A 12,582-nucleotide genomic window follows, 5' to 3' on the forward strand; every position below is an offset into this window, starting at 1 on the left:
GAAAAAAAATTACCCCCCCCCCAAAAAATGTTTAAAGTATGGGGTGAGCATAGAAAATTGAGAAAAATGGTCTGGAAAAATAGAAAAATTGGTCTGGAAAACCTGGAAAAGTCAGGGAAAATCATTTCCAGAAATGAGTGGACACCCTGATTGGGTATAATGGGTATTGGGTACCTTCTTTCAGTATGATGCCTCTATTAATTTACTGCAAGAAGTGTAATCTCGCTTCGAAGTCCTCAGTGGCTCGGTTTAAATTCAAAAAAAACTTTCAAAAAGTATGGTAATTGTAACCTATGCATTTTTAAGAGTGTTTTATTTTATTTTATTAACAATCAAGTTTCACAGGCAAATAATACGAACAAAAATTAATCATCGTGCAATTTTATTACTATTAAGTACGTATCGTGATGTTCCTAGAGTTTGAAAAGTAACAAATTTAGATAGGTATATGTACTTACTGGAAAAAGCAAATTTTCAGCGGGGTTTCAGCACTCAGTTAATTGCATTTATATGATTCGTCTCCCCAAGGATAACAAAGGCTATCAGGGTCAACATCATAACGCATCACGTGATTTTCAGCCTGACCCTTACCATATGTGTAATATTCATTTTCTTTGTACGAACATTCGAGTACTGTGAGCGGTACTGTAGTTGTTCCTTTACCGCAGTTCAATTGTAACGAAACATAAGCACCTCCGCATTGTGGATAACCTTTTAATAAAGTGGCCTTGGATCCATATTTCGGTTTTACTAATTTATCGCATACGTCTCGCATACGTTGAGAATTTTCACAAGGATTTACCCTGAAAACAATATTCATGATAGTTGAATGAGTGTTGTTGCATGAGAGTAGATTTTCTTTTTGATATCACGAAGTTTTTTTCTTTCTGATAAGAGAAGTACCTTATCATGAGCTGATAGAAAAAATATCCTAAATTTTGATAAGAATTAGTGAGCAAGTTCACTTAATGAATGGGAAACTATCCAGAAAAAATTTTGATTCCTCAAGGCATTCAGGGGCCTGAACAAATGATCCTCAAAGTGGCATAATTCTCGAAGAAAAAAACGTAGTTACTTTGAACAAGTTTCAATTTTTTTTAACGTGAAAAGCCATAAAATTTTCAATAATATTTCAAAAATTAGAAAAGTATTCGGTATACGTAGGCTGTCTTACTTACCCTTTAAAAGCTTTAAACTGATCTTCAGTTACTTTCAGTTTGCCATAAGATTCGGCGAATACGCTTAGAGCCAGGAATGATAACATCAGATATGCACCGATAACTTTCACTGTCATTTTGAACGAGAGTAATACAATCAAATATGATTTCTGTGATTCTTACTGAGGTACCTATTGCTTATATTATGAAAAAAAGTACGATTTTATTGATTTTTACCTTTGTTTTCATAATTACGAATACTGTCACACAAATTATCAGTTTATAGACCATAGGGAAAGTGAAATGTATTTGGAATCAATAACGATGCAGTTTACGTCAACAAATTTTGTTTTTCTGTCTTCTTTTATGGTCAAAAAAGCGCAAATCGTTAACGTTAATTGTCGTATCATTTATGTATTATGGTTTTTTAATCATTAAGGTTAAAGCTTTAATTGAGAACTAATTTGTGTGATAATGGGTGCCTATTTGATTTTATAACCTACCTACTGTTACCCTCATTATAGCGTAATGTTATTTTGTATATTGTGCGAAATTTAAAATGTTGGCACTATGAGTTATTTGATCACCCTTCACCCAGACCATTCCACGTTGGGCATGATTTCGTCTTGATAATCGATGAAAAAATCACTTGAATATCCCTATCCAATTGTCAGCAACTAACACCATTTTTAAATATTGCCTCAAATCCAGTGCTCAGTGTTCTTCTTGATCATTCCTATTGTTTTTTTTTTCGAGATGGACATCATTGATAGTAGATCGATGGATATCCCCCACTCCCATTTTCGCATCAGTTTGACGATCGATTCACTGTGGTGAACAATTTCCTCAATATACCAGAAAAATCGTTTCAATGATCATTTTGTTTCGATTTTGTGGCAAATTTGCTCGAGATTTAGAAATTTTTTCATAGCGGAGTTGATTCAAATTTTGACTGTTATTATAACCCTACAGTTCGAGTGTTTTTTTGATGTTCGATTATTGTAGTTATCGATTTTTAAAGATGAAAATAGATTCAGGATGTCAGAAATGGGGCATATTCCAAATATCAGCGTTCCAGATCGATGTGGTGAAATTTTGATTTTTTCCCCCATTTTTAGCTCAAATTTGGTTCTGAAAAATTCACCAAAAATCGAAAAATGCTCCGTAACATCTGAAATTTTTAGATTTTTAAAAAGATTAGCCTACTTCCCCTTTTCTCGTGTTTCCTCCAATTCTCAAAAATTATTTGGCGAAACGCTCGTCAATAATAATGGGTACCTTCCTACTTTCTTTCACGATGCCTCTATTAATTTACTATAAGAACTGTAATCTCGCTTCGAAGTCCTCAATGGCAAGGTTTAAATTTAGGAAAACTTCAAAAAATAATTGTACCTAAGTTATGCGTTTTTGAGAGTATTTAGTTTTCATTAGTCACTGATTACCTTAAATTTCACAAGCATACTAATATGAACAAAAATTAACCATCAGTCGTCATTCAATTTTATTACTATCATGATGTTGAGTTCGGATAGGTATAAAGTAAAAATTATGTAGGTAGCTGTAATAGGTATACTTAGTGGAAACCCCAAAATTTCAATAGAGGGTTTCATCCAGGGATGAAAAGCTAGCCGAAAGCTGAAAGCCGAGCAGATTTTTGCATTAAGCCAAAAGCTAAAAGTTTGGAAGTCTCATTTTTTCCAAGCCAAAAGCTAGCCAAAAGTTTAACTTTTTTTGGATTACCGGACATTTTCCCGAATCCACTTCCCCGAAAGACATTTTCCCGAATGACAAAATCCCGATTTCTGTATTCCCGAATCCATTTACCCGAATGCCGTGTACCCGAACCAGTAACCCGAACGTCCGAAATCCCGAACACCTACATCCCGAATGCCTCAGTGTAAACTAGACACCTCTCCCGTTTTCAAATAGTTGAACTGGGTTAAAATTCATACTTACGGTTAGACGAGTAGGTAGGTACCTACAAATTCAAAGTGATCTTAATTATCATATTAGTATATTAGCAAAATTTTCAATTTTTTCTCTAATCACAATAGGTATGTACCTACTTACAGCCATCGAGAGTGGGGCAAAGGGGGCAGTTTACCTCGAACTTAAGCTTTCTGGAGGGCACGGGTCAGGCAAAAAAAGGGCCTGTGATTAAAGAAAAACATGTTTTTATTTTTACTTCTCAAAACAGAAATTTTCAAAAGGTTTGGCCCAAGCAAAGCAAGGGCTTATTTCTTTTCTTTTTAAAAATGAAAATTTATAAAAAAATATTCAATTTTAAAAGTTTTAAAGTGAAAATTATGCCTCTCTGCTCCTTAGGTAATAACATCAATCTCTGAGATTAAAAATAAACAAATTTTTTAAACTCAATTTTCTTTCAATTTTCGGGTGTAGGTCTTTCGGGGAAACGGATTCGGGGAAATGGATTCGGGATAAAAAAAATCGGGATTTTGACATTCGGGAAAACGTCTTTCGGGAAAGTGGATTCGGGGAAGTGTCCGGTTACCCTTTTTTTGGCTTTTTCAAAGGTTTTTTTGCAGAATTGAATTCTCTAAATTCAGAGAAAACAAAAAAATGAAAAAAATTAAATTCAATTTTATTTTAATGCGATTTAATGAAATGAAAAAAAAAGAAAATAATTCTAGTAAAGAATGTTCTCCACTATCACTAATTATGAAATCAATATATCTGAACTAATTTTCAATTCCATTTTTTTGTAAATTGATGGTGTCAGCTAAAAGCTTAAAGTCAAAAGCTTAAAGCCAAAATTTTAAAGCTAAAAGCTTAATGAAATATATCTGAAAGCTGTTAAATTGAAAATATGAGGGAAAGCCATTGGAATCCGAAAGTTTGGCTAACGCAAGCCGTAAAAATCGAGATAGTCGAAAGCTAAATCCAAAAGTTTTAATTTTGAAATTTCAAGCTAAAAGCCAAAAGCTGAAGTTTCATTTTAAGGCTTTTCATCCCTGGACTTTCATCGCTCAGTTAATTGCAATTATAGGATTCGTCTTCGTAAGGATAACAAATCTTTTCAGAGTCAACCTCATAACTCATCACGTGATTTGCAGCCTGACCCTTACCTAATGTGTAATAATCATTTTCTTCGTATGAACATACGAGTATTGTGATTGGTACCGTAGTTGTTCCTTTACCGCAGTTCAATTGTAACGAAACATAAGTATTTCCGCATCGTGGATAACCTTTTAATAAAGTGGCTTTAGATCCTTTCGGTCTTGCTACTTTATCGCAAACGTCTCGCATACCTTCGGCATTCATCGCACAAGGATCTACCCTGAAAACAATATTTAATGATAGTTGAATGATTAGTTTTGTCGCATTTGAGTAAATCCTGTTTTTGATATCACGAAGTTTTTTTTTTCTGATAAAGAAAAAATTTACTGGATTTTGACAAAAAATGGTAAGCAAGTACACTTCTTAATGAATGAGAGACTATCCAAAAAAATTCTGAGTTTCTAAGTCATTCATGGGCCTGAGCAAATGACCCTCGAAGAGGCGAGATTTTTTTTTTGAAAAAGACAAAGTACATAGTTAGGTACTTTGAACAAGTTTTTATTTTTTTCACGTGAAAAGCAATAAAATGTTCAATAGACGTGTTCTTTTTACACGGATTTTGGCAGATTTAGAATCTACAAGAATCTGCTTGGTTAGCTGGATTTTGGATTTTACTTTGAAAAAGAAGGCTCGAGGTTTTGAAAAATTGGTGAATGTAATCTCAAAAGTGTTGAAAAATGAGATTTTAAAAAATGTCCAAAATCCAGATTCTCGAAAATCTGTCAAAATCCGTGTAAAAAAAACACATCTATGGAAAGTATTCGGTACGTGGGCTGTCTTACTTACCCTTGAAAAGCTTTAAACTGATCTTCAGTTATTTTCAATTTACTTGTCTTAGCGAATACGCTTAAAGCCACGAATGATAAAATCAGATATGCACCGATAACTTTCATTTTCATTCTGAACGAGAAAAATCAAATCAAATATGATTTCTATGATTCTTACCGAAGTTGCTTATATATTAAAAAAAAACGAAGTACGATTTTATTGATTTCAGCAATTTGTTTTCATAATTACGAATACTGTCATATAAATTATCAGTTAAATAGACCATGGGAACGTGAAATGTAGATATTTAGAATCAATAACGACGAAGCTGACGTCAATAAATTTTGTTTTTCTGTCTTCTTTTATGGTCAAAAAAGCGCAAATCGTTGATCGTTGATCATTTATAATTGTTTTTTATCATGTTATGTTGCAGCTTTAATTGAGAACTAATGTGAGTGATAATGAGCATTTGATTTTATAACCTACTATTATCGTCGTTATCGTAATGTATAGTGTGCGATATTTGAAATGTTTTCGCTTATTTGATCACTCTTGATCATTCAACGTTGGGCATGGTTTCCTCCTGTTGTTGAGAAAACCACTTAAAATGTCTCTGTCCAATTGTCAGCAATTTCATTTCAAAATATTGCCTCAAATTCCGCGCTGAGTGTTCCTCTTGATGGATTTTTTTTCTTTGGTAGATGGACATCGTTCTTTGATAGTTCAATCGATAGATATCCCCTACTCCCATTTTTGTATCAGTTCGACTCGACGATCGATTCAGTTTATTTGGATATTCGCCATTTCACTGTGATGAACAATTTTTTTTTTTTTTTTTACAAACATTACAGCCACTGCCAGCTTATGCGGCATCTATCTGTACATATAACATAGAATAACTAGATCGCGGTGGTGAAGTGATAGTCCAATGACCTCGCTTCATAATCTATAAAAATCGGATCGGGAAATCAGTTAGTTTGAATCGTTTCTGTCGTCTCGTTTCATCCAGTGTGTCCAACAGTTCGATTGCGCTGGGGTTGCAGTGGTTTGGATAATTGGAGTTCGTGTTCATCCGCAAACCTTCGGATTGCCTCTGCAACTGTCTCAGAAGCCATGATCATCATCGCAGAGAGCCAATTTTGTGAAATAAAAACTCACAATTGTTGATCATTTGAACATTTTTTTGATTTAACCCTTTCGGCTATGAGACGAACTGACGGATAAAACTTGAAGTGCTTTAAACTTAGTAAGGTCGGTTGCTGCACAGAACTCAAAATTTGCTGGAAATCACACATTCAGAAAGTATTCATGTCACAAATGGCAATAAACCTTAAATTGACTATTTTTCCATTTATGACACCAAATAGCATTATAAATCAAAATCAAGCCTTCTGAGGCATCTGATATTTCAATATAAAAATATTGATAACAAGCATTTTTAAAATTAGGAAAAAATATGAGCTAAAATAAAATAAGTTTGCGTAAAAAAATAAATTTTTGAAGAAAAACAAAGCTTGCGACTTCAGATGGTTATTCAAACTGCAAATGTTTGAAGGTGATTGCTTGTGGGAGGATTAAAATTGATGGAAAAATCTTTGTGTTATAGAGAGCATTTTTCGAAATTTTGAAAACCCATGTCACAATTCAACGCTTATTTTCAATGAAATTCTGATACCATTTTCATTTTCTGACACATACATCTCTCTTGAGGTGATTTGCTTGGGTGAGTAAGTCACCTCAGAAGATGACTAGGTGAACTTTTGCAAGCATTTGAATTTTATGATGGATACTGTGTCATGAAGACTGCGCTCAATGAATTCAATATATGTAAGATAACTTCTAAAAAGTAATTCCAGTAATTTCACAACATGATATACGTATTTTATTTTTATTATCTCATTATGACCAAACAGATTGAGGGCTGTATTATGACACAGTATCTATCATAAAATTCAAATGCTCGCAAAAGTTCACCTGGTTATCTTCTGAGGTGACTTACTCACCCAAGCAAATCACCTCAAGAGAGATGTATGTGTCACAAAATGAAAATGATATATATTTTTCAGAATTTCATTGAAAATTAACGTTGAATTGTGACATGGGTTTTCAAAATTTCGAAAAATGCTCTCTATAACACAAAGATTTTTCCATCAATTTTAATCCTCCCACAAGCAATTACCTTCAAACATTTGCAGTTTGCGTAATCATCTGAAGTCGCAAGCCTTGTTTTCCTTCAAAAATTTCTTTTTTTACGCAAACTTATTTTATTTTCGCTCATCTTTTTTTCTATTTTCAAAAATGCTTGTTATCAATATTTTCATATTGAAATATCAGATGCCTCAGAAGGCTTGATTTTGATTTATAGTGCTATTCGGTGTCATAAATGGAAAAATAGTCAATTAAGGTTTATTGCCATTTGTGACATGAATACTTTCTGAATGTGTGATTTCCAGCAAATTTTGAGCTCTGGGCAGCAAGTTACCTAACTCAGTTTAAAGCACTTCAAGTTTTATCCGTCAGTTCGTTTCATAGCCGAAAGGGTTTAAAAAAAATAGTACCTAATAATGAGACCGAAAATAGGGAAATTTGCGGTTCAAATTTTGAAAAAATGAAGGGGAGGGTCAAATGAGGGGGGAATTAATGCTAGTTTAGGGGGGGCACTACTCATTGACCTAGGGGGATCACCGCACCCCTGAGTACTGGTTTATACACAGATTGGGATATTAAGGAAACACTTTAATCAATCTGATAAGATACTGTACATATTTGATAAAGTCAATTTTCAAACCTAAAATACCTAATTGAATGCGAAAATTTAAAACCCCTTTTCAATGATCATAGATTTTTCTTGAAATTGAAGACTTTTACCAAGTGTGTTCAAATTTTTGCGATTGAGAATTTTTTTCAAGTCGGAGTTATTTCATATTTTGATTGTTATTAACCTACATAGAATGTTCGAGTGTTTTTTTGATGTTCGATTATTGCAATTAGGTATCGATTTTTAATGGTGAAAATCGATTCAGGAGATCAAAAGTAGGGCGTACTCCAAATTTCAACTTGCCAGATCAATGTAGTAAAATTTTGATTTTTTTCCAATTTTCAGACCTAATTTGGTTCTCAAAAATTTACGAAAAATCGAAAAATGCGCCATAAAATCTGAAATTTTTAACGTGTGTTGCGAATGGTGACGAGCTGATGACCATCTGCAGGTTTCAGAACTGTTGAAATTGTAACTTGATGTAGTGAATGACGTACCTCTACCTATTTTATACGTCATTCAGTACGAAGAATTTATATTGTATCGCACTGACGATAATTTTATGCTAGCAAAATGGTGAGTTGCTCGATCGAAAGTAACTATCCGAGTTTATGGGTGTTGAATTTCATTTTGAGCTTTTTTTATGACATACAACCTATCTTTGGAAGTTTTGAAGGTTCAAAATTTGCTGGAGGTTCCAGTTGATTAGAAAGGTTAAAAATGAGGTACCTACGGTTGAACCAATTTTCAGTTTTTTTCAATTCGATTGTTGTTTCAGTTTGTTTGCATTTAGTATTTGTTTTATACTTTTGGCTTCTTCAAAAATCGAAGCAGGCTTTGATTTTTTAAAAAGAGATCTTCCCTCCCCTATAGTCGGGGGGCCCGAATAAGGTTCACCTGAACCCCCTGCCGATCATCCGGGGTAACTTTTTTTTAAAGGGGGAGTCCTGAGGAACATTTCTAGCCCTTGTCCTCAAAAAAAGTGGCCCTACTTACAAAAATGACGGCCGTTTTGTTTGACAGGTCAGCCGAAATAGGACTTGCACGAAATTTTTTAAACGGTACAAACGTAGATCGAAAGATCAGGCAAAAATTCACCAACTGTCAAAATTTCAAGTGCTAAAGTGCGTTTTTCGATTTTTGGTGAATTTTTGAAAATCAAATTTAGGCCAAAAATGAGGGGAAAATCAAAATTTTACCAAATTGACCAAGAAAGCTGAAATTTGGGATATACCCTATTTTTGACTTGCCAAATCGATTGGAAACTGTTTCAACCCGTTTTGAGCAATTCTGGAGCCTCCACCAGATTTTTGAAACTCGAAATTCCCACAAAATTTCATCAAATGGAGATGGAAAGCCGAAATTTACTCTGCAAACTAATTTCAATACGCTACGAAGTCAACTGCAGGTGGATTTCAAGTCGTTTCGGAGCCTCCAGCAACCTTTTGAAAATACTGGAGCCTCCAGTAAATTTTTGAAACTTGAAATTTCTCCAAAATTTCATCAAACGGAGATGGAAAGCCGAAATTTACTTCGCAAACTAATTTCAATACGCTACAAAGTCAACTGCAGGTAGATTTCAAGTCGTTTTGGAGCCTCCAGTAAATTTTTGAAACTTGAAATTTCTCCAAAATTTCATCAAACGGATGGAAAGCCGAAATTTACTTCGCAAACTATTAATTTCAATACGACATGAAGTCGACTACATGGTGGTTTCAAATAGTTTTGAAGCTTCTAGCTACGTACTTTTTAAATTTCAATTTTCCAAAAAACGCCATACAACCTTTTAAAAAGTCGCTGGAGGCTCCAAAACGACTTGAAATTCACCAGCAGTCGACTTCGTAGCGTACCGTATTGACTATTGAAATTAGTTTGCAGAATAAATTTCGGCTCTCCATCTCCATTTGATGAAATTTTTGGAGATTTCAAGTTTCAAAATTCTACTGGAGGTTCCAGTAATTTTCAAAAAGTCACTGGTCGCTCCAAAACGACTTTAAATCCACCTGCAGTTGGCTTCGTGGCGTATTGAAATTAGTTTGCAGATTAAATTTCGTCTTCCCAACTTCATTTCATAAAATGTTGTGGGAATTTCAAGTTTCAAAAATCTGGTGGAGACTCCAGTAGTTTTCAAAAACTCGCTGGAGGCTCCGAAATAACTTGAACCCACCTGAAGTCGTCTATCCTCTGACGAGACCTCAGCCAACTCGCTTGAAGCAAGCTTTGAAGTTTACTAGAAGAACGGAAATCTCGCTTTTGAAATCATCAATGGCTGGATTTAAATTCAAGAAAACTCTCAAACAATAACCGTAAACATGCTATGTATTTTTGAGAATATCTATACCTATATTTTTTTTGTCATTTGCCATTGGATTACAGAATCATAAAAAATGAACAAAAATTAATGATCCTGATATTGCATTACTATCATGATGATGATACTGATACATTCGTAAGTTTGAATGTGTGTAAACTAAAATTTATGCGGATACTTATATACTTACTGGAAGAAACAAATTTTTAGTGCTCTGCTACTTAAGTGCAATATGACAAATCTTCGTAAGGATAACAAGTCCCCTCAGTGTCAGCATCGTAACTCATCACGTGATTTGAAGCCTGACCCTTACCAAATACGAAAAATTCCTTTTCTTTGTACGAACATACGAGTAATTTGGTTGGTACTGTAGTTGTTCCTTTACCGCAGTTCAATTGTAACGAAATATACGTATTTCCGCAGTGTGGATAACCTTTTAAGAAGGTGGCTTTGGATCCTTTTGGTGTTGATAATTTATTGCATACGTCTCGCATAAGTTCAGTACTTGCACATGGATCTATCCTGTAAAAAAATCAGTAATGTTTGATTAATTTTGGCACATGAGAAATAAAGAAAGAAACTTTATTTGGATAACTATTACGAAGTTTTCCTTCCCTGATAAGGGAGATAGGTAGGTCCTATGCCATGAGCAGACAGAAAATTCATCAGATCGAACAGTTATGAATTGAATACCTAAGCATTTTTACACTCGGCTGGAATTGAAAAAACAACAACAATATATCGTGGAGTTTGACAGAAATTGTCGAGAAAGTTCATTTATGAGATGGGAGACTATCCAAGAAAAAAATGTCGTCGAGTCTCTGAGCCATTCAGGAGACTGAGCCTCAAGGTCTTCAAAGTGAGGTAATTTTTGAAGAAAAAAAAACTTTAATCAAGTTTTGCTTTTTCTCATGTAATAAAAGGCATGAAATTTTCATTGAGCCTAATTCGTCGAAATTTGGAAAAATATTCGGTACGTAGGCTGTCTTACTTACCCTTTGAAAGCTTTAAACTGATCTTCAGTTATTTTCAATTTATCTTTACCCGCCAATACGCTTAGAACAAAGAATGATAACATCAGATATACACAGATAACTTTCACTGTCATTTTGAACGAGAGTAATAAAATCAAATTTGGGTATCACATATAGGTGAGCAGCGGACGATTTCTATGATTCTTGGTGTGGTAACTGAGGTAGGTAGATATTCATTAAATTACTTATTTTAAAAAAACTACGATTTTATTGTTTGCCATTTTGTTTTCATAACTGCGAATACTGTCATACAAATTATCAGTTAATAGACCATACGGAAAGTGAAATGTATTTGGAATCAATAAGAACGAAGTTTAAGTCAACAAATTTTGTTTTTTTGTATTCTTTTATGATCAAAAATGCGCAAATCGTTAATTGACGTATCATTTATAATTGTTTTTTATGATATTGTGTTATAGCTTTAATTGAGAACTAATGTGTGTGATAATCGGAATTTGATTTTATAACCTACTGTTATCGTCGTTATAAAGTACCTAATGTTATGTGTACATGTTGCGTGAAGTTTAAAATGTTGACACTATGAGTTATTTGATCGCCCAGATCATTCCACTTTGGGCATGATTTCCTCCTAATGGTTGAGAAAATCACTTGAAATGTCTCTATCCAGTTGGGCAGTTGTCAACTAATGTTATTTTTAAATATTGTCTCAAATTCAATGCTCAGTATTCTTCTTGATCAGTTCCTATTGGTTTTTTCGAGTTGGGCATCATTGGCAGTCGATTTTTCTTGGGCGGTAATTCGATAAATACTCCGCCCCAACCCTCATTTTCATATCAGTTTGACGATCGATTATCTCTGGAAATTCATCATTTGACTATGATGAACAATTTCCTCAATACCTGAAAAATCGTTTCAAATTTAAATGATCATTTTTTTCACTTATTTAATTGATAATCGATCATTTTGATTTATTTGATAATCGATTCCTTTTTTGTAAGATTTTTTCCGAAATTGAGAACTTTTACCTAGTCTGTTCAAATTTTGATTTTTATCGTTATTCCAATATTCGAAGTTATAATCGATATTTTATTCGATTTTCGATCGTTTCGATAGTCGATTTTTTTGGGGCAAATTTTTTCGAGATTGAGAAATTTTTTCAAGTCGGAGTTAGTTCAAATTTTGATTGTTGTCAACTTAATGTTCGAGTGTTTTTTCGATGTTCGATAATTGCAATTATCGACTTTTTAAGGCGAATTTCATGCTTTATTTTCTTCTAGTACCTGGGAAGTATTTTCACCAGTTTTTATCTTTTTAGTTCTCGATTACTGTACGATTATTATCAATTTATCATATGATCGATTTCAATTTTTGAGACTGGTTCGAGATTTTGTAAAATCAATTTTTATTTTCGACTTGGAATTCGCGTATCATATTTCTCTGGAATTCTATACCTAGGTAATCTCGATGACCATACTTTAAGAACCCATTTGCGAAAAAAATCGCGTTTAAATTAAC

General features: G+C 33.7%; 1 protein-coding gene across 1 annotated transcript; it reads right to left on the reverse strand.

Moving 5' to 3' along the window:
* Positions 1-348: 348 nt before the first annotated feature.
* LOC135843594 (uncharacterized) lies at positions 349-1,334 on the reverse strand. Its single transcript, XM_065361531.1, has 2 exons — positions 1,179-1,334; positions 349-803 (listed from the first exon to the last, which is right to left on the reverse strand). Exons 1-2 carry the CDS (start codon positions 1,292-1,294, stop codon positions 497-499), a joined length of 423 nt encoding a protein of 140 aa, XP_065217603.1. The 5' UTR covers positions 1,295-1,334; the 3' UTR covers positions 349-496.
* Positions 1,335-12,582: the final 11,248 nt, after the last annotated feature.

The sequence above is a fragment of the Planococcus citri genome, chromosome 4, assembly GCF_950023065.1.
Source record: "Planococcus citri chromosome 4, ihPlaCitr1.1, whole genome shotgun sequence".
NCBI classification, from domain to species: Eukaryota; Metazoa; Arthropoda; class Insecta; order Hemiptera; family Pseudococcidae; genus Planococcus; species Planococcus citri.